This window comes from Cyprinodon tularosa, unplaced genomic scaffold, assembly GCF_016077235.1.
Source record: "Cyprinodon tularosa strain WSP-4 unplaced genomic scaffold, ASM1607723v1 ctg1249, whole genome shotgun sequence".
NCBI lineage: Eukaryota > Metazoa > Chordata > Actinopteri > Cyprinodontiformes > Cyprinodontidae > Cyprinodon > Cyprinodon tularosa.
This window is the reverse complement of record NW_024038058.1, coordinates 116,010-138,548: the sequence shown is the minus strand read 5'-3', so window position 1 is coordinate 138,548 and position 22,539 is coordinate 116,010. Positions and strand designations below refer to the sequence as shown.

The 22,539-nt window shown below is 44.2% G+C and overlaps 1 protein-coding gene across 2 annotated transcripts; it reads left to right on the top strand.

The window, feature by feature from the left end:
• Positions 1-3,340: 3,340 nt before the first annotated feature.
• On the top strand, positions 3,341-21,709 carry ptpdc1a (protein tyrosine phosphatase domain containing 1a). Of its 2 annotated transcripts, XM_038276475.1 has the most exons (10): positions 3,341-3,614; positions 11,094-11,189; positions 13,621-13,792; positions 13,870-13,950; positions 14,037-14,155; positions 15,508-15,645; positions 15,719-16,725; positions 16,806-16,991; positions 17,570-17,680; positions 21,414-21,709. In XM_038276475.1, exons 2-10 carry the CDS (start codon positions 11,102-11,104, stop codon positions 21,525-21,527), a joined length of 2,016 nt encoding a protein of 671 aa, XP_038132403.1. In that variant the 5' UTR covers positions 3,341-3,614; positions 11,094-11,101; the 3' UTR covers positions 21,528-21,709. The 2 variants fall into 2 exon arrangements, with proteins under 2 accessions (XP_038132403.1, XP_038132404.1); XM_038276476.1 differs by lacking the exon at positions 3,341-3,614 and having other exon boundaries at positions 11,094-11,185.
• The last annotated feature ends 830 nt before the right edge of the window (positions 21,710-22,539 follow it).

Sequence of the window (22,539 nt, the reverse complement as noted above, 5' to 3'; positions counted from 1 at the left end):
TGGGCAAATGAAATGTTAAAGTCACTTGCCCTTTGGGCAAGAGGTAAAAATCCTTAACGTCAACCCCTGCTGATGTTTAACCATAAATGAATGCCTTTAAATCTGACATGACTGCTCTTTGTTGGTCTGGGATGGCTGCACATTACAGCCGCACAGATGTGGGAACAAATATCATTCCATTGGTTTTTCAGATAAGGTTGTATTTACAACTCATTTCATTATTTAGAATGTGTTTATCACCATTACGCTGTAATTTAAAATGAGAGTGCACATTCTGGTTTAATTTATCCTCTGTTTCAGCTGATTTGGACAGTACCATGTCAGTGCTATGGGGGGGATGGGGTTTGCTTCATGTGGTTTAGTTTGGTTTGTGTAAATTTCACCTGCTGTGAGTTTCTGCTGTGAACTGATCAGCCACTATTTAAGTTCCTCTTTGTTTTAATAATTAAGGCAGGTCAATTTGTTTGAGTTAGTTCTGGTTATTTTGAGGAGTTTTTGTTCCTTTGATCTCTTTTCTGGATCCATTTTGCTAAATTTGACCTTTTTTTGTGGTTAAATGAAAGAACCCAGTTTTTTTTGCCTGACTGCCCTTCCTTCTCAGTCCTTCAGAGTCTACATCTGAAGTATTTATCTTTCTGTAGATTTAGTGTGTTTAAAATTTTGTTTTACTTTTAGATTCTATGGGTGATAGGTTCTATTGTTAGTTGTAGTGGTTGCCATCTATCACCTTCAGGTTAGATTTTTATTGCTAGAGACTGCTGTATGAAAAACATGATGCATCAATTAACAAAACATCAATTTTGTTAATAACTGTTAATGGGGAAAGTGTCCAGAAGGTGGCAGTAAAGAACCTGTTATCGGCTGGCTGAGCCCGAATGCAAAGCTGAGATGTTATAAAGGTGTTATTTTCTCTCCAGCATCTTTTTTTCCTTTTTTTTAAGCACTTTATGATTGATTTACCATTTGTGGATTTTTTTCCCTGTTGCCAGCTAATTTAAACATACAATATTCCTGCAGTGCTTTGCATGGACCATTCAATGTTATTCAGTGTATTTCTATAGCTGCATGTCATCTCAGGTCACTTTCTAAATCCAGATCAACCAGATCTGAGGAAAACCAGCACTTTGCATCCAGTTATTGACTTTCTCTCCTCCTGGATAAGCTGGTAATGATCCTTATTGGGTGTTCAGATCACATGCTGGAAACTGGAGCTATAGAAATAAAATGAGCGACATTGTAGTGGAAGAACAGGCCATGAACACACCTCACAACCACCCCCCCAACCCTGATCTGCTCTGTTTCTACAAATGCTTCCAAAGCAAGAAGGGCTGAAGATAATCCTGGAGAAGAGACCAGTTCTTCTATTAGCCTAAGGACCAAACTGATTGTTACTCCTCTCGAGATAATCAAGGCTCAATGTCGTTCCTTGGTTTTTAACAGCCATTTATTGTGGACACATCTTATAAAGCCCCCAAAAATGCCGTCAGAACTAAGAAGGGAAACAGAACCCAAATTAGCTCAAAACAAATATAAAGCTTTACACAAATAAACATAAGTAAAACAAAGTCATACCTCATTGGCCGCAAATAAACTCGAGAGGAATAAAGATAACTTATACAGCTTTTCTCAGAAAACCAGTCTTAAAGCTTTCTGGTGAAATTTCTTGAAGAAACAGGTGCAAAAAAAAATGGTGTCAATCAATCTTTCCCATTGGCAACAATGTGAAATGCGGAACAAAAAACATAGGTTCCTCCTTACATCTTAATGAGCTTTTTAACCAACGTACACAAACAACATAAATTTACGGAAAGGTATTTATTTATTTATGATTGAACTTTTAATTTCAATATTTGTATGTATCAACTGTTGTTTTTAACTAAATATTAGAACATTTAAATGAGTTGACTCTGAATGCAGCTACGGTGATGATTAACTTATAAATATGAAAGAATTAGATTAAAGACAGGAAAGATTGGTTAAAGGTCCTGGAATAAAAGCTGTAAAATGGATGGAACGTTGCAGCTGGATGGAATATGAAGTTTAGATGGAGGAAGTGAATGTGGGACCTTCAGAGAGCTGTGAGGAGACCATCCAGATGTGTCTGAACAGATGATGTCACTGAGTGCTGAGGCCCATGACGCCAGCTTCACTTAGTGAACTCAGCTCCATGGGCTCAGCTCTGTCTTTGCAAACCTAAAGTTATTTTCTTATTAATCAGCAGATTATTCTGATTTAGTTGCAATAATAAAGCCTTTCCTGCAAATTCTGATGTGAAAATAGGCAACATTCTTCTTCTCATTACAGCAGATAAGTATATCTGAGGTTTCAACCCCAGAGAATTAACTCAGGTCTATGCTAACATTAGCTGGCATTTCATTGATTGGCATAAGAACAATAACTTTATCAGAGAAACAGACAGTATTTCTCCATTTAACTCATGAAAAGTTATCCCTGAGCTCTGATGTCAAAGGTCTGTCGATTCCAACACAACAAGTAACACTCGGATTATGGAGATCTGAATTTCATGTTTAGACGTCCAGAATGTTTGTTTTAGATGTAGGAGTAATGTAATTTCAGATATCTGAAAGTAACGACCAAGTGATGTCATTTGGACCAGTAAGAATGAACATTTCAGATATCTGAAATGTTCATTTTAGATTGGACTACTATTAAACGTATCTGACATACAAACAAATATATGTTAAAACGGCCAGTGGATATCTGAAATGTAGATATTACTGAACAAATTTGATTCCAGAGTACTTCAAATTTTATTTCAACTGGTAAATTTAATGTATATACCGGTATCTAAAATACAGTTCTGACTAGAAACATTATGATTGTGACTAGGTAGAATGCTTTAGGTCTATCTATTATAGAAATTTTACTAGTCAGCCTGCTTGTTTTATGTTAAAATTGAGCCTCATTATTCTTTTGCAAGAATTTAAAACTGCATTTTGAAGAGGTATTATAAAAACTTAGATTTCTGGACTTTAACTAGTCATAAAATAAGTAGTAGATATCTGTAATGACATTTCTACCAGCAGAAATAGATTTTTTTATGTCAAGAATTGGATTTCTGGATATCTAAAATGTTATGTTAATTTTTGATATCCAAAATAATAATTATGACTATATAACTCTCTTATAGAGATCTGAAATGTGAGTTTGTCTTCGTCAGAGTTCACTTTAGATGGGAACAATGTTTATTTCAGATGTCTGACATGTTTATTCAGATTAGGAAGAAATGAATTTGAGACGTCTGGATTCAGGCAAGCAAATAAATGTTATAAGGGCCTGCCATACAGGCAGCTTAGCGCTGAGGCGTCCTCGCTGACCGTTCCAAGATGGCGGCTGTACTTCACCCGCTCCAACAGCCAGTGCTGCGTCCACTCTTCTATCATGTATCTGCGTTAGCATGTCAGGAAGCTAGTTAGCTTAGCTCAGAGCGCGGCTAATGATGATGATGATGATGATACACGTGAACCCTACTGCTGCTCCAGGTGAGGAGCGGACTGAGGCCGGTACCGTCCGGACCTCCCGGTCCACTGAGGTTCGCCTTTAGGCGGCTTCCTGTGGAGGCTAACCGGCCGGCCGACAGCAGAAGCTCCGCGGTGAGTAGGATGCTGCATCTCCAGAACCACAGCGGTTCCGGTTCTGAAGCTGCACGGATTCACTGCAGAGTTTAATATTTTTACACATGTATTTCAGCCGTTTGTTTTTATTAATAATGATTTACAGAAAAGGAAAACCCAAAATAACTTGTATTATTATCTGCTCTTGGTACCGGTTCGGACTCTGGCCTGGTTCTGATGGAGGCTCCAGAGTAAGGTGACCAGATTTCTGAAATCAAATCTGGGGACATTTCTTGCTCGTGGATAAAAATCAATACATCTTATCGAGATGAAATTAGGAAACGGGGACAGTAATGGTTTCATATATTTTTACGTATTTATTAATATTTAAACAACAAAAATCAAGTGTAGAAGCCAGGAATGTGCCTTTCCAAACGTTTAGTATATCCTAAGATTAATAACATGAATAGTGTTATTAGTAGAAAACTAGAACTGTGTCTCTGGGTTGGGGCAAAGTGGTGGGGGTGGGAGCGGAGGGGTCAAGGGTCATTAGCAGGGCTTTCCAATTTTGGGGGCCCAATGAGCTCTGCCGCCTCCTAAGGGGAGAGTGACATGAAAAGAAATTTAGAAAAGTAAATACAAACATTTATTCCATGCCTGTGGCTGTCTGTTGAGACAGAGTTTCCCCACCTCTTCAAAAAAGTGCAACAAATACTTATTCTGTTTACATCTACTTTACATACCTATAAGAAATATTTTTTTTCTTCATTAACATAAAAAAAACAAGTAGTAGTCAAGCCTGCAGGTAAAGGTTCATATATGTTTCTTACTGTCACCTAGCCAGATCAATTAAATTTAGTTTATTTATATAGCGCCAAATTCACAACACATGTCATCTCAAGGCCCTTTACAGTTCAACCAGATCATACAGTCAAATCGATACAAAGTTTTCTATCTAAGGAAAACCAGTTGATTGCATCGACTCATTGACTCTTCAGCAATCCCTCACACTAAGCATGCTTGTAGCGACAGTGGAGAGGAAAAACTCCCTTTGAACAGGAAGAAACCTCCAGCAGAACCAGGCTCAGTGTGAGCGGCCATCTGCTGAGGCCCACTGGGGTTCAAGGAGACAGAAGCAGAGATACAAAAAGCAGCTGTAAAAGGCGACCCCGTCCAGGAAACACACAGCCAGGCAGACGAGCTCCGAACCAGCTCCCATGCCAGAGGACGAAGAGAGCACATCCAGTTAGTCACAGTCAGAGAAACAGGACTACACTGGAAAACAGGCCGATCTCCAACATCTATAAACAAGGGTGTTGATGGCAGCAGCACAGCTGATGTTTCTTTCCAGGATGGAGTCACAGCCAAACAGGAACAGACGAGGCAAAGCTACTCTGAGGAAAAGCAGAGAGAGCAGAACGTTAGAGATTGAACTAACAGATTCTGCAGAGTGGGAGAATAGAGATAGAATGAAGCAGAATGATGAAAAAGGGGTCCCTATGTCCTCCAGCAGTCTAAGCCTATAGCAGCAGAACTATAGAGATAGATCAGGATAACCTGAGCCACTCTAACTAGAAGCTTTATCAAAAAGGAAAGTTTTAAGCCTAGCCTTAAAAGTAGACAGGGTGTCTGCCTCACGGACTAAAACTGGTAGTTGGTTCCCCATCAGGGGCCTGTGTGTCTCAAAGTAGCAGGTTCATTTTTCCTACTAACCTGAGTATACAGCCACTCTGTGTTCCACAGCATACTTTGCACACTACATCACTCAATATGTTAGTTTATCACTCAAATCATGTCAACGCTTTATCACTTGAACTTTATTAATACATATTATACATTTTAAATGTTTGAAACAGAAATATTAACTGAACAGGGTCTGAGGCAGTGGCCCTGGTAATTTGGGTAAAATAATATAAGAGAAGACATAGCAAGTAAAAAGCAAAATAACCTTTTTAATGTCTTAAACAAGTTTAACCATTGAACAGCAGAATAGGCTTAACATCAACACAATGTATATAATCCAAGAATAGTCCATATTTATAAACAGCAATAACATGTACATATATAATTTCCTTCTTTTCACAGCTTCTGTATTGTGCATTAAGGCTTCCTCTTATGTTTCCTGCTCTCTGCTTTACTCCTCAAAGTAAATTTTTCTCCCTTCTTGTCAACCGTTTTTTCTATCAGAGTTCCTAGTTTCCTCCTCTCTCATTCAATCTCCTTTCTGTCTTTCTATCTTCTTCCTCACTCCTCCAGCATCAATCTTACATTATTCTAAAACAGAGACATTATATAATCAAAATCACCTCCAAAAAAAATTAGGATGTGCAACATGAAAACTTATTATTATTAATATCTCATCTAAATACTAAAAATGCTAATTACCACAATATTAGGAGCTACAAGCAAAAACCACATAATAAATGGACATTAAACAGGTGGTTATCTCCATCATTCTCAAATCATGTAGATCTTGTCTTATTCAGTTCTCCTGTTACTGACTCCTATTTTTTCACAAGGAACTTTCATATATATCCAAACTGAGCAGAAAAAAAGCACACCAAAAACTGGAAGTCTATGCTCATAAATCACAACCATAAATCATCAAAACAAATTGAAATAACTCTACTTATAATAACTATCTGAAATATAAACTAAAGGTCACCTATCCATTCTAAATCATCTTTATACAAACCCTTGTTGATCCCTGGAGAACCAGCGTACCAGATTAGCGCCTTACAAGGAGTTTTCAATCATTTTGCTACATTTTAACCCAGCGTCTTTTACTCATGCTCAACTCGTGGTCTTGTCTTACTTTTTATTATTGTTTTAACCTGGACACAAACCAAACATTTATCACAAGATCAGGCCGATCAGAATAAAATTATTTGATTAACACACTTACCATCACTCAGCGTAGCTCCCCATCAGTTGCCACAGGTTGTAAAAAACGAACTTCCTCTTCTTCTTCTTCTTCTGTTTTAAAAGTGATGCGCTCCTCTTCCTCTTTGTCTTTTAATGGCAGCTGACATCCAAAAGGATCATTACCGCCCTTATTGTGGTGCGCTCTGTTCCTTATCTTTATGTTATCAGCAGCGCAACCAGCTACCGTAATACCTATTTTTACGCGCAACAGCTCTACTGTAATAACAGTCTACACGCAACATTTTTCGCCTCGGTAAAATCGGGGACATTTCCGGGGACAGCTTTAGCCGGGGACAGGTGGTCCAAAACGGGGACAGTCCCCGGAAATCGGGGACGTCTGGTCACCCTACTCCAGAGTGTTTCAGGGTTCTGGTTCTGGTACCGGTCAGATGCACTGATCCCCTCCTCAGGCAGCTGGTTCCGACCCATATGTGGTTCTGGAGGCCGATACCGATACTGAGAGCTTTAAAAACGATATCTGATGATTTATCGACCAGAATAAGAAAACCTGAACATCAACTGTCCAAAAATAAGATTTAAAAAAATAAACAGAAAATAGAAATATAGAATTAAAATAATCTCCTTTAATCTGAGCAGAGTGAACATTAGATTATGAATATAAATGGTTTCTGTGGAGCTGATTAGACGTTTCCTCTAATCTGGGGTGTTTCTAATCTTCTGGTGCCGGAGTCCTGACCAACTTCAACCCTGCAGATGCTGCACCCAGCAGCTGTTCCATCCTCCACACCCCGCCTGTGAAATCGCTCCATGTGGAGGATTCTGATCTTTAGATTTCTTCTTCTTCTTATGAGATTTTATGGCGGTTGGCAAACTTGTGAAATGTGCATTACCGCCACCAACTGATATGGAGTAAAGCAAGAAAACAGGAAACGATTCACCCCAAATAAAAAAAAAAAAAAAAAAAAAAAAAACCTGTGTAACTTAAACCAACATAATACTAAATCACATTTGCCCATATAATTTTAATTGAACTCTAGGTCATCGTAACTTTGCCAGTTTCTGATGGTCCCATCGGTCCTCCCATCATGCTTCCAACCATCTCCCAGTTCAAATCTTTAATGTCCAGATATTTTTCTGCAGCCTTCACTATTATTTTGATTTTTTCAGTTTTTTTTGTTGTCTGTGCAGTACAATTAATCACTTCCACCATGAAAAGAACAAAATTTGTCTTTTTAACAATTAGTGAGTCTTCATCAATTTTTGGAGATTTCTCTAGAGGTCTGAAATTTGCCGTGTGTTGAACTGTAGGTTTGGGTTTTTCTGACTGAGAAGGGAACCTTTTTGCAGCTTCAGCGTAGGTTATTCCGAGCTCAAATTTCATTTTTTTTATTTCCTCAGACCTTTTGCTTGCTTCACAACCGCGATAAGCAGCAGTATGTTCTCCACCACAATTACAGCATTTTATTTTAGCTTCTTTTCCACATTTACCATATTCGTGTTCTCCTGCACACCTTCCACACCTCTGTTTCCCTTTACAAACTGCTGCAATGTGTCCGAATTTTTGGCATTTGAAACATCTCAGTGGTGGAGGATTGTAGATTTTAACATTATAGCTGATGTAACCGATGAATACTTTGCTTGGTAATTGCTCTTCTTCAAATTTAATTAATACTGATAAACTGTCAGATCTTTCTCCGTTTCTTGTTGTTTTTAACCGTTTTACTTCTTTTACTTTTGCACCGCTTATGTTTTCCAGAATCTCTTTTTCAGAAATTTTTAGAGGAACTCCTCCAATGACTCCCCTGCTGATCTTTTTGTTCTCCAATAAGCTGCACTGAACTCTTATCCCGTCAATTTTGTTGATTCGTATTGCTTTGCCTTGCTGGGCGCTGTCTCGGCAGTTAATTAGCAGGTCTCCACTGTACAGAATTCTGGCACCTCTGACTTCTCCAACAAGTTTATTGATGGTTTTTGTTAAGTGAACCGGATTCCAATTTGTAAAAGAGTCTGCCTGATTAACGACTTTGAATATGACTTTGAATTCATTTCGTTGTGCTGTGGAATGTATGGATTGCTCATCACTGGATTGTTCTGAACTAGATTCCCCTTTAACTGATCTCTGTTTTTTCCGCTTTTTCTTATTTTTTGATGTTGCTATCTTCCAACCTTCATTGTCACTATTTCCCTCTTCCATCCCACAAGAATCGCTTCCTGTTTCCTCACTACTCACGGCCCAGGACATCTCTCCACAAGCAGCTTCAAAACACCTCTGCCTACGAGTTACACTCTCTCCAGAAAGTCATTTCAGCCACAGGGTTCATTTAAAGGACTGATCGGATCTAAAGTTAGAACCGCTGCGATCCTTTAGATTTCACTCCTATAGATGAGCATTAAAGATGGAAACAAGCAGACTGGAGTTTAATATCTGATTCATTTTTAGACTCTTTCCCAAAAGCAGCTCAGAAATGTAAAGTTCCCTCCTCTGAACACAATGAACTGAAACCAGATTTAATGAGCAAATCTGCAGCTTTAAAACATCCAAACAGGACCAGGGGGGAAAACAGAAGTTAAAGGATTTTTATAAATGAGTTTTTTATAAATGAGGCCTAGAACAGCCTGCATGTCAGCATGAAGGGAATCATGGAGTTTATTTCACAAAAAGCTAAAATGCTAATATGTTTGATGAGACCAGCGTGTTTAAAACTTGTCTGCTTGCCTTAATGCGCCCTAACATGGCAACGTTTGTTGCCATGGCCACTAACGAGGAGTTTGCCAGGAAACTGCATCAGGGCTGCAAATAACATTTATTTAGCTAATCCATTAATTTTGATTATTTTTTCCCATTAATGGATAATCTGATAGCCAAAGGTTCTTTAAAGGCTTCTTACGAAATGAAACCAGGTGAAATGAAAACTTTTCCACTTGAGGAGTCCTCATATGCGATGGCTGACATCCGTTCAGTATCAGTTCCTCATCAGTTTTGGCTTCTAGCTTATCCTAAACCTCTGCGTAACTTATCCAGAACTTCTCTCCAACATATCAGCGTATCTGACGTGTTCCAGACGAGCGCTGGACGTGTTTCTAACTTCCAGCTACTGTATAATGGCGTATTGGCAGCGTTTTGGTATAAAGGGGGTTCACAGGAGGAAACCGTCAGTTCTCCTCCAGACTTCATCCCCATCATAGGGTGAGAGAGAAGGGGAGTGATGGATCCTCCCTGCGTTCACACCCACCACCAACACACTTCCTAGCAGACATGACGCTCAATCTGCTGACACCAGAAACCTGCTTTCTTTCTTTTTCTGACGGGCGGCAAACAGCAGCTAGGTTAATACTGTGATCAAATAAATCTTTTTCTGCAGGCTGGGTGCCTCCAGGCGCGTCGCTGCCCCCCTCAGGACACTGTGCATCATATATGGGCCTCATGCTGCCGTGCGTTATGCAGAAGTTAGGCTTACTTAGACAGATTTATTTGTCATTTTGTTTACACAAGTGTAAAATCAAAGAAATTTCACTTGGAAAAGCTCTCTGGACAATTTTATCTTTTTTAAAAGTGCAGCCTTGAAAAATCAATTCTAACTTTAAAAAAATATATAATAGAAATTAGGGTTGTCACGATACTAAACTTTTCAACTCGATACCGATACTAAGGAAAATATTCGATACTCGATACCATTTTCGATACCACAAGAATAAAAACAAAGACTCCAAAATTCTACAGAAATATTTTCATTAATAAATAAAATACAATAAAGGTTGTATGCTGTGCGCAATATTAAGCAAGCTTGATAAAAAACGTATAAAATTAAAATGAAGTGTTCCTTCCTTGGCTATGCTTTGCACACATAACAATGACACTGGCCAAACCGGTTAAGAAACAAAAATAATTCTCAGCAGCTGCACCTCTTACAAAACAAAAGTCTGAAACTGAAAAGTGCGTAGAATTATTCAATCACACAGTGTTCTGAAAGTGGATTTTTCACTATTCTGCACTTTAGATGAATGACTGCTCAGGTGCCACTGGTGGTGGCACTGTATCGATACTTTTAAAAACGAGTATTGTATTCGGATACAACATTTTAGTATCGATACTTTTTTGAGTTTCGATACTTTTGACAACCCTAATAGAAATATAACAATATACATAAAATAACCGATTTTACACACCATTCATCAGTGTGATGGCGGTGGGGAAGAAGCTGCTGCAGAACCTGCTGGTCCTGCCTTGAATGCTGTGAAGCCTCTTCCCAGAGGGCAGCAGGGAGAACAGTCCATGGTGGGGGGGTCATTGATGATGTCACGGGCTCGGGACACGCAGCGCTGGGATGAAATGTCTTTAATGGAGGGAAGAGGTTTGGAGGTGGAGCTGCGGTTCTCTGCCAGCGAGCGGCGGGCGGTGTGAATTATTGATCAGAGCGCCATCAGGAGGATTGGTTCACACCATCCCATCAGCTCGGTGGAACCAGTCCCCTCCCAGCTGCAGGGCTGCACTCAGCCGCTGCTTCCCTCCCCTGAGACCTCCTGCCAGGCAACGCTGCTCCCAGTCCTCCCTCTGAGGTTTAGATGCAGCTCCTGCCTCCTCTGCCGTGTAATTTTCCACCTGCTGACAGGATGTTTGTTCTCACCTTTCAGGGCCGGCCATGGCAGCTGGTGTGGGCGTCCTGACTGAGCGGCCCCACTCCGTCAGGGCGACCGGGGAAGAGGAGATCACCGCAGACATGGAGGCAGGTAGGACGGCCTTAACCTCCGCCTCTGATCGCAGCATTTGGAAATCAATGGGATTCATTTCACAGCCAATTTATCCGTTTTTATTTCTTTTATTTTTTTCCTCACTTGAGTTTCATGAGCAAAATGACATTTACTGCTTTGATTTTCTTCTAGTTGATCTTCATTTAACGGCCAACGAGCTTCAACCTGTAAAATAATCATCTTTCAAACAACCGCTGATAAAAATCCCAGATGAAATGTGAGCAGCTGGTCTAGAACACGCCCAATCCCATTTAGCATCCGATCCGGCAGAACATCGCGCCTTAGAGGTCGCAGCGTTTAGCGCACATTGAAAGTCAACAGGATGATCACAGCCGACATGATCTGGGTCTGACAGGAAGAGAGACGCGGTTACAAAGAAAAACTCACCCGCTTTGGGGGAAAAGCTAGGGATGCATGATATAATCGGCCCCCTAACGGTATCGGCCTTAAAACTGAATATCGGACATCGGCCACCCCACCGATATTTAACCCTATATTTGATCAGCTTCTGAGTTTCTAAAGTCTAAAAAAAAAAAAAAAAAAAATACTACTTCTTCTTCCTCAAAAACTTCTTTTTTACAGACTTAAAAACTTCTAAAGACGAGGGAAAAAATATTGATCCATTAAAATATCCCAATATCTTCATATGCTGATATATTGCCATTTAAAAACACCATATCAATCTCTTTTACTAATGAAATATTGCTATTTGTCATCGTTATGCTACGAAATCCCCCAAAAATTCACCAAATGTTGCCATATTTTTATATGTTGATATATTGACGCGGTATCGATCTATTTTACTAACAAAATCTCACAAGAATTTGCAAAATATCACGAGAGTTTGTAACAGAACGATGAAATTTCACGAGATTTTGAAAGTAAAATAGATCGATACCGCGTTTTTAAATATCAATTTGATATCAGCATATGAAAATATATTTGAGTATATTATTTTTCAAAGTGTCAGAAATGGATAACAAAACTGCTATTTTCAATGACTACTTATTTTTGTCCAGCTTTAACATCGGTATCGATATCGGTTATCGGCTACATGAGTTTTAAAATATCGGCATATCGGATATCGGCCAAAATCCCAATATCGTGCATCTCTAGGAAAATCCAAAATAAAATCTGTTAATCTCACGGGGAAACAGTCAGTTTATAATAAGCAGGACAGATTGGAGCAAAAACAATGAATGAAACATTCAAAAGAAAACTTTCCCCATGACAGGAGTTCAGAAAACGGATAAAGTAGTGATCCTCTTTGAGCCTCACAGAAAGCAAAATAATGAGAGGCAGACAGAGCAGGTAAGTGCAGCGTATCTATCTCACCTCTTTATGGAAAAAAGAAAGAAAAACTTGGATAAACTTCCCAGATCTCTCTGAGAATCCCCTCTCTGCCTCAGTAACCATAGAAACCGTCCCACAGAGTTTATTGCTGCCTTTTTCTTTAGACGATTCACCACATTATATAAACAGAGATCGATGGATTCCACTCAGTTGGAACAGTTCATCATGCGGCCCTTACTGCTGGGTAATCAGCCCTGTTCTCGTCTGGACAGCGTCCATTCCTCCTTACTTACTATAATGGAAACAAGTTACAGACAAATTACACAAACTACAAATTAAACTTTGGTTAAAAAGTAGAACGTTATGAATAATCCTGGTTGCTAATGCGAAGAATGTTAGGTCTGGTCTACTAACAGCTCTACTTTTATAGTGAGTAAATAGGAGAAATTAATATATGAAATAAGAGAAACAAAATTTTCCAAACACATTCTCTATCTGTTCTGGTTCTAGATGCTGAACTGAGTCATTAAGTAGAGCTTTGCTTTATAGAAACGGCAGGGTTTTTTAAATTTATTTTAAATAACTTTTCATAATCTGTTCCAGTCAAATGTCAGAAATGGCTATAATGTATATTTAGCACAGAAATGAGTGAATAGATCTGCTCAGCCTGCCTAGTCGGAGCCTCTCTGTACGCAGTCAGTGGGACATGGAAAAAAAAAAATTGATTGGAGATCAAAAAGTCGGAAGCAGCCGATGTTTTCAGGGCTTGAGGCAACGTTCATTAGAAAGGGATAACGTGGACTGAAGAAACGGTTTCAGTGTTTTAACCGACCAATGGGATGAATTGATGTTACCAGGTGACATAATAGGAGCAGGATGAAACTCCAGATGGAAAACCCCCCTGAGCAGATCTCAGATTCCTTTTTCTTTCCCGTTTTATGCTTGAACGATGAACAGACCAAAGATGGAGGCAGCTGCTGGGTCCACGGCGGGCCGACAGTCAGCAGCCGCCTCAGATCTGAGGTCTGAATGGTTGTCATGGTGACCACCTGCTCAGTGCAGAGCGAAGCCAGCTCTGCTCCGCTGAGATTAATAAACTAAGGCTTCTGTTTTCCAGCCAGCAGCCGAGTCCCCACCGCCAAGTACACCAAGATGGGGGAGACACTGAGACACGTGATCCCTGGTCCTATGCAGTGCTCCATGGCGTGTGGCGGCAGGGCCTGTAAATACGAGAACCCGTCACGCTGGAGGGACGAGGAGCAGGTCATCAAAGGCCTCTACTCCTCCTGGTGGGTCTTTGAGCTCCAGGTTCTGGTCTAGTCACCTCCCAGCTTCTATCTTCCCACCTTTCCTTTCCTGTCCGCAGGATTACCGACAACCTGCTCGCCATGGCGAGGCCGTCCTCTGAAACAATAGAGAAGTATCAGCTGATGCAGCAATTCCAAAGGTAGCATTTGATCTGGGGCCACCGGGGCCCTTCCCTGTGGCACCGAGCTGCTTCTGACACACTTCTGTCCTGCTGACCGTCCTCAGGTGCGGCCTGACGACCGTCATCAACCTGCAGAGACCAGGAGAGCACGCCAGCTGTGGCTACCCGCTGGAACAGGAGAGCGGCTTCACGTACCGACCCGAGGCCTTCATGGAGGCGGGCAGTGAGTTCCCAGCAACACACTGAGGTCCTCTAGCACGGGGCCCGGTGGCTGCATGCACTGCAGCATCATCATCATACATTTTAACAGGGTTGCACATGTTTCAAGGTTTTCATGCTCAGAATATCTGCAATACACTGAAACTAAAATGGCCGACATGATTCTGATCAGATGAGGCCTTTAGTGTCGGATAGCGCTGCCACGATATGTCTACATAGTCGATCTTATCAACGATAAAAATTTATCAATGACCATTGGTCTTTTTTTCGCCTATTTATTTTGATCTGAGCAAACGGCTCATCTGAGTTCAGGTAATTCTGCTCCACAGCAAACGTTTGGCTTTAGCGTCGGAGCGATAGGATGAAGGGTTTAGCGTCGGACCGATGGGATGGAGGGTTTAGCGTCGGACCGATGGGATGGAAGGTTAAGCGTCGGACCGATGGGATAGAGGGTTTAGTGTCGGAGCGATGGGATGAAGGGTTTAGCGTCGAACTGATGGGATGGAGGGTTTAGCGTCGGATGGATGGGATGGAGGGTTTAGCGTCGGAGCGATGGGATGGAGGGTTTAGCGTCGGACCGATGGGATGGAGGGTTTAGCGTCGGACCGATGGGATGGAAGGTTAAGCGTCGGACCGATGGGATAGAGGGTTTAGTGTCGGAGCGATGGGATGAAGGGTTTAGCGTCGAACTGATGGGATGGAGGGTTTAGCGTCGGATGGATGGGATGGAGGGTTTAGCGTCGGATCGATGGGATGGAGGGTTTAGCGTCGGATCGATGGGATGAAGGGTTTAGCGTCGGATCGATGGGATGAAGGGTTTAGCGTCGGACCGATGGGATGGAGGGTTTGCGTCGGATCCATGGGATGGATGGTTTAGCGTCGGACCGATGGGATGGATGGTTTAGCGTCGGCCCGATGGGATGGAGGGTTTAGCGTCGGACCGATGGGATGGAGGGTTTAGCGTCGGACCGATGGGATGGATGGTTTAGCGTCGGATCGATGGGATGGAGGGCTTAGCGTCGGACCGATGGGATGAAGGGTTTAGCGTCGGACCGATGGGATGGAGGGCTTAGCGTCGGACCGATGGGATGGAGGGTTTAGCGTCGGACCGATGGGATGGATGGTTTGAGACAGGAAGTTCAGTTGTAGCCGTGGTTAAAACATGCAGCAGACGATCCATCATTCTCTCAATATTATAAAGATTTATCTCAATCAGAATATTCAATCTTTCTGACTTTTGATCAAGTAATATTTTAAAGGAAAATGAAAAAAAATGTATTTTTTCCAATGATTAAAAAAATGTTCCTTTTCAATGCTGCAGTGCCAGTCCTCAGTCTGCTTGCCTTGCTGTTTCAGTCTATTACTATAACTTTGGGTGGAAGGACTACGGCGTGGCGTCTCTGACCACCATCCTAGACATGGTGAAGGTGATGTCGTTTGCTGTCCAGGAAGGAAAGATGGCCGTCCACTGCCATGCTGGTCTCGGCAGAACCGGTTTGTAAATGCGTGTGATGAAAAGGGCGAGCGCCCCGGTGTTCCGGTAGTGATTGAGTGTGTCCTGGTTTAGGCGTGCTGCTGGCCTGTTATCTGGTCTTCACAACACGGATGACGGCGGATCAAGCCATCCTCTTCGTCCGAGCCAAAAGACCCAACTCCATCCAGACCAGAGGCCAGCTGCTGTGCGTACGCGAGTTCGCCCAGTTCCTGCTCCCTCTGAGAAGCGTGTTCTCCTGTGCAGAACCCAAAGCCAGCGCCGTCACTCTGTCCCAGTACCTGACCCGGCAGCGCCACCTGCTCCACGGCTACGAGGCGCGGCAGCTTAAGAACGTCCCCAAGATCGTGCAGCTGGTGTGCCGCCTCCTGGTGGACATCGCAGCCAACAGACAGGTGGTTGTAGAGGAGGAGCAGCTGGAGATCCCTGACCTCACTGCCGAGGTGGAGAAGACGGTGTCCCAGCAGGCCCTTCAGCAGCTGGGCCAGGAGATGATGGGGAAAGGCATCCCTGTGCGACCCGGTTCACCGTCAACACTCAGCGTCCCGAAATCCTCACAGGATCAGCCGCTGGTCAGTGATAACGAGCTGGACCCTTTGTGGAGGCAGCAGAATCTGGGCAGCCCTCAGAGGTCTCTGTCCGGCCGCAGGACTCTGAGCGACTCTCTGCTGAACGGCCGTGGCCCCGACCAGGACCAGGCAGACTGCCTTAGTAAACCAATCAGCTGCCTGCTGAGACACTGGCTGTCTCACAGTAACCTCACCACCTGGGACCCGTCCAGCTGCTGCTCCCTCTCTACCTTGGACAGAATGGGTAGGACAGGAGCCGACCCGGCCGTGGGACGCTGCGTCTCCCATAAGAGGCATCACAGTTTAAGTTTGCTGCTGTCAGAGCTGGGAAAGCAGTCTTACTGCGATGCCGCTCCACCTCCCGTTTCTCTCCAGAGCAGCCTAGAAGCCACGGCAGGCGACGCAGGCGGAGAGCTCTCTACAGAGAACAGACGCCTGGCAGTGGCCAAAGCTCTGGCTCTGGACCCCACTGAGAGGCCACCAGAGGCGTCCGCCAGGGTTTCCATGTGGCAGGTACCAAAGTCTTCCTGTTCTGGTTTCTAAAAATCAGCAGATTTTTTAAACTGATGGTTGGTCTTTGGTGTGGCCTGCAGGTGGAGCTGAACTCCAGAGAGGGGGCCTGGGAGAGGCTGTGCAATGAAACAGATCCAGTGGTCCTCTGCAGCCTGATGTGGTCCTGGCTGGAGCAGCTCAGGGATCCCGTCCTCAGCCAGCAGGACGTCCAGAACCTGAGAGACAACAGCGTGGATCCTCAGAGCGCCATCAGCTACCTGGAGAAGGTACCTGTGGCACGCGCTGGTCCTGGCACAGTGCCTTCACGGCCTGGGGTATGCGTTCTGGTCCAGACCCGGGCCCAGAACCACACCTACAACCAGAACCAGACCTAGACCCAGAACCACATCCAGATCCAGAACCACACCTAGAACCAGATCCAGTCCCAGAACCAGACCTAGAACCAGACCTAGACCCAGATCCAGACCCAGAACCACGCCTAGAACCAGACCCAGAACCATACCTTGACCCAGAACCACACCTAGAACCAGACCTAGACCCAGAACCACATCCAGATCCAGAACCACACCTAGAACCAGATCCAGTCCCAGAACCAGACCTAGAACCAGACCTAGACCCAGATCCAGACCCAGAACCACGCCTAGAGCAAGATCTAGACCCACACCCAAAACCAGAGTGGTTCTTGCTTCATTTGGGTTATATTCAGTAGTGACTAAGGGAAGGTTTGGGGTTTCACTGTAATGCAGCGGGATCTTCAGCTGGTTTTCCTTCAGATCCTTTTGCAGCAGCTCATGAACTGATCTCATACATGTAGCCTTTATCAGACGTTTTCCTTCGTCATCAGGGCCGCAGGATGACTCTGCTGTGTGTGCTGAGCTGTGCCGCTCGCCTGCTGCCCCTCCCTGATCACCTGCTGCTTGATCTTCTCACCCGAACCATCAGAGCGTTCACCAAGGTCAGCGATAATGCCGCCAACATTCACCAAGGGGGCCACTAGCATTGCTAGTGTTCACCAAGGGGGGCACTAACATTTCTAGTGTTCACCAGGGGGAGCACTAACATTGCTAGGGAGCACTAACATTGCTAGTGTTCCCAAGGGGAGCACTAACATTGCTAGTGTTCCCCAAGGGGAGCACTAACATTGCTAATGTTCACCAAGGGGAGCACTAACAATGCTAGTGTTCACCAAGGGGAGCACTAACATTGCTAGGGAGCACTAACATTGCTAGTGTTCCCAAGGGGAGCACTAACATTGCTAGTGTTCCCCAAGGGGAGCACTAACATTGCTAATGTTCACCAAGGGGAGCACTAACAATGCTAGTGTTCACCAAGGGGAGCACTAACATTGCTAGTGTTCCCCAAGGGGAGCACTAACATTGCTAGTGTTCCCCAAGGGGAGCACTAACATTGCTAGTGTTCCTCAAGGGGAGCACTAACATTGCTAGTGTTCACCAAGGGGAGCACTAACATTGCTAGTGTTCCCCAAGGGGAGCACTAACATTGCTAGGGAGCACTAACATTGCTAGTGTTCCCCAAGGGGAGCACTAACATTGCTAGTGTTCCTCAAGGGGAGCACTAACATTGCTAGTGTTCACCAAGGGGAGCACTAACATTGCTAGTGCTCACCAAGGGGGGCACTAACATTGCTAGTGTTCACCAAGGGGGGCACTAACATTGCTAGTGTTCACCAAGGGGAGCACTAACATTGCTAGTGTTTACCAAGGGGAGCACTAATATTGCTAGTGTTCACCAAGGGAAGCACTAACATTGCTAGTGTTCACCAAGGGGGGCACTAACATTGCTAGTGTTCAGCAAGGGAAGCACTAACATTGCTAGTGTTTACCAAGGGAAGCACTAACATTGCTAGTGTTCACCAAGGGGAGCACTAACATTGCTAGTGTTCACCAAGGGGAGCACTAACATTGCTAGTGTTTACCAAGGGGAGCAGTAACATTGCTAGGGAGCACTAACATTGCTAGTGTTCACCAAGGGGAGCACTAACATTGCTAGTGTTTACCAAGGGGAGCACTAACATTGCTAGTGTTTACCAAGGGGAGCACTAACATTGCTAGTGTTCACCAAGGGGGGCACTAACATTGCTAGTGTTCAGCAAGGGAAGCACTAACATTGCTAGTGTTTACCAAGGGAAGCACTAACATTGCTAGTGTTCACCAAGGGGAGCACTAACATTGCTAGTGTTCACCAAGGGGAGCACTAACATTGCTAGTGTTTACCAAGGGGAGCAGTAACATTGCTAGGGAGCACTAACATTGCTAGTGTTCACCAAGGGGAGCACTAACATTGCTAGTGTTTACCAAGGGGAGCACTAACATTGCTAGTGTTTACCAAGGGGAGCACTAACATTGCTAGGGAGCACTAACATTGCTAGTGTTCACCAAGGGGAGCACTAACATTGCTAGGGAGCACTAACATTGCTAGTGTTCACCAAGGGGAGCACTAACATTGCTAGGGAGCACTAACATTGCTAGTGTTCACCAAGGGGAGCACTAACATTGCTAGGGAGCACTAACATTGCTAGTGTTCACCAAGGGGAGCACTAACATTGCTAGTGTTCACCAAGGGGAGCACTAACATTGCTAGTGTTCACCAAGGGGAGCACTAACATTGCTAGTGTTCACCAAGGGGGGCACTAACATTGCTAGTGTTCACCAAGGGGGGCACTAACATTGCTAGTGTTTACCAAGGGGAGCACTAACATTGCTAGTGTTTACCAAGGGGAGCACTAACATTGCTAGTGTTCACCAAGGGGAGCACTAACATTGCTAGTGTTTACCAAGGGGAGCACTAACATTGCTAGTGTTTACCAAGGGGAGCACTAACATTGCTAGTGTTCACCAAGGGGAGCACTAACATTGCTAGTGTTCACCAAGGGGAGCACTAACATTGCTAGTGTTCACCAAGGGGAGCACTAACTTTGCTAGTGTTCACCAAGGGGAGCACTAACATTGCTAGGGAGCACTAACTTTGCTAGTGTTCACCAAGGGGAGCACTAACATTGCTAGTGTTCACCAAGGGGAGCACTAACATTGCTAGGGAGCACTAACATTGCTAGTGTTCACCAAGGGGAGCACTAACATTGCTAGTGTTCACCAAGGGGAGCACTAACATTGCTAGTGTTTACCAAGGGGAGCACTAACATTGCTAGTGTTTACCAAGGGGAGCACTAACATTGCTAGTGTTCACCAAGGGGAGCACTAACATTGCTAGTGTTTACCAAGGGGAGCACTAACATTGCTAGTGTTTACCAAGGGGAGCACTAACATTGCTAGTGTTCACCAAGGGGAGCACTAACATTGCTAGTGTTTACCAAGGGGGGCACTAACATTGCTAGTGTTCACCAAGGGGAGCACTAACATTGCTAGTGTTCACCAAGGGGGGCACTAACATTGCTAGTGTTCACCAAGGGGAGCACTAACATTGCTAGTGTTTACCAAGGGGAGCACTAACATTGCTAGTGTTTACCAAGGGGAGCACTAACATTGCTAGTGTTCACCAAGGGGGGCACTAACATTGCTAGTGTTCACCAAGGGGAGCACTAACATTGCTAGTGTTCACCAAGGGGAGCACTAACATTGCTAGTGTTTACCAAGGGGAGCACTAACATTGCTAGTGTTCACCAAGGGGGGCACTAACATTGCTAGTGTTCACCAAGGGGAGCACTAACATTGCTAGTGTTTACCAAGGGGAGCACTAACATTGCTAGTGTTTACCAAGGGGAGCACTAACATTGCTAGTGTTTACCAAGGGGAGCACTAACATTGCTAGGGAGCACTAACATTGCTAGTGTTCACCAAGGGGGGCACTAACATTGCTAGTGTTCACCAAGGGGAGCACTAACATTGCTAGTGTTCACCAAGGGGAGCACTAACATTGCTAGTGTTCACCAAGGGGAGCACTAACATTGCTAGGGAGCACTAACATTGCTAGTGTTCACCAAGGGGGGCACTAACACCGCCAGGGTTCACAAAGGTGAACACTAACAGCGCCAACATTCACCACGGTGAGCATTAACTCCGTCACCTTTCACCACGGTAAGCGCTAACACCACCAGTGTTCACCAAGCTGAGCATAATGCCGCGCCGCCAAGGTTCAACAAGGTAAACACTAACACCTGCAGGGTTCACTGAGGTGAGCGCTTACACCTAAAGACGCCCCTTTGAGTGCGGGGTGACGTCAGCGTTGTCCCGGGTGGAGGCTAGTGCCGCATGAGGGTCCGCCTTAAGGCTGATTTATACTTCGAAACAATGCTGTCTGCGTAGGTGTCGCAGTGAACGCAAAGATATCCCCGCACCCTCCACAGACTGCTGCACCTCTCCCAAATTTTAGGTGACCGCAGAGAGTGGAGGCCGGCTTGTTTTTTTTTTAAGACTAAAATTGCGGAAAACAACTCGTGAAGTTTGACCAGCTAGAAGAGCGAAGTGCTCGACAACGCTGGGAGCCTTTTTCCACCTGGATCCCCGCTCTTTTTGGCCCTCATGTCTTTCCGTTGTCGGACAAACTTGTCTCCACTTCCTCACCGCCTCGGCCGTATCTAGACCCACAGCGCATCGCAGACCAAATTGAGCATAAATCAGAAATGTCTGCATCAACCTCATTGTGACACACTGCTGCAGGAGTATAACCTGCCCTTAAGAACAACCGTCTGAGACACTGCTTTTCCTTCGCAGACGGATCCAGCCTTGGAGCAGAACAAGTCTTTGTACGGAGCGCTGAGGGCAGTGCTGACTCCCTTCCTTTATTCTCTGCGTGACGGAGCTGTGGAGATGACCGAAGACCCCTGATGGGAACGGACCCGGCGGATGGCGTCCCCGACCATCAGATGTTTTCTACTGACCGTACTGATGCTCTGCTGTGTCTTATTATTTATTGAGTTCCTGTCTTTTAAACAAGGAGCCGTCTGAACGGCGTGTTCTGTTCCGCATCTCACCATCATTTCTGTTGGGGGTGTGTGTGTGTGTGTGGGTGGGGGGGGGGGGTGGGGGATTAATCAGTCAGTCAACACTGATTTTCTATTCTCTCTAAAAGTTGCTTCACAGAGAAATAAACGACTCTGATGTCTGGAATGTCCGGCCTGGTTTATTTCTAAGCATGGTTGTGATTGGTTGGGAGCAGCTGGGGGTGGGGCTGATGGGATGGGGGGGACTGACCCCTGTGATTCTCATCAGTAGACACACCTTGATCTAACGTCCCTACAGCGTAGAAATGGGACAAAAAATAAGGTAAGATATTTATCATTTAAGAGCAAACATAAAAGAAATGAGGAGAGTCTTGATTCTCCTCTTTCTTTCTCTATAGAATAGAGGTTAAAGGTTGAACCTAACAACTAACACCTTAATAAAATGATAAACTACTAATAATATCTGCTCTGAGTTTCTCTCATCTGCGGAACGTCATTAAATCTGTAGATCAGTGGCGTCCAGATTCAGTCCTAAGGGCTGCTATCCGCCATGATGGATGAAAAACAGCAACAGAGGATTAAAAAGCTGAGCTGAACCAAAAGGAAGAAGGAACTAATATTACCTGTTAGGTGTTAAGGTTCATGTTTTCCTCAGAGGTTTAAAACTAGATCCGCTCTGCTGATCCGATCATTTTCAAAGTTCTGGGAATGTGAGCACAGACAGAGCAGCTGATTCTAGACAGATAGCTCTAGGTCACTGTGCATTCAGATAGCCCTAGATCTAAGAACAGAGGGATATGTTGGTCCTGGCTGCTGCCAGGGAGGTGTCCTCAGTTACAAACCTGATGTCATGATGGGGCACGCCGGGTGTAGAAAACACTTGCTATCCTGGGCCA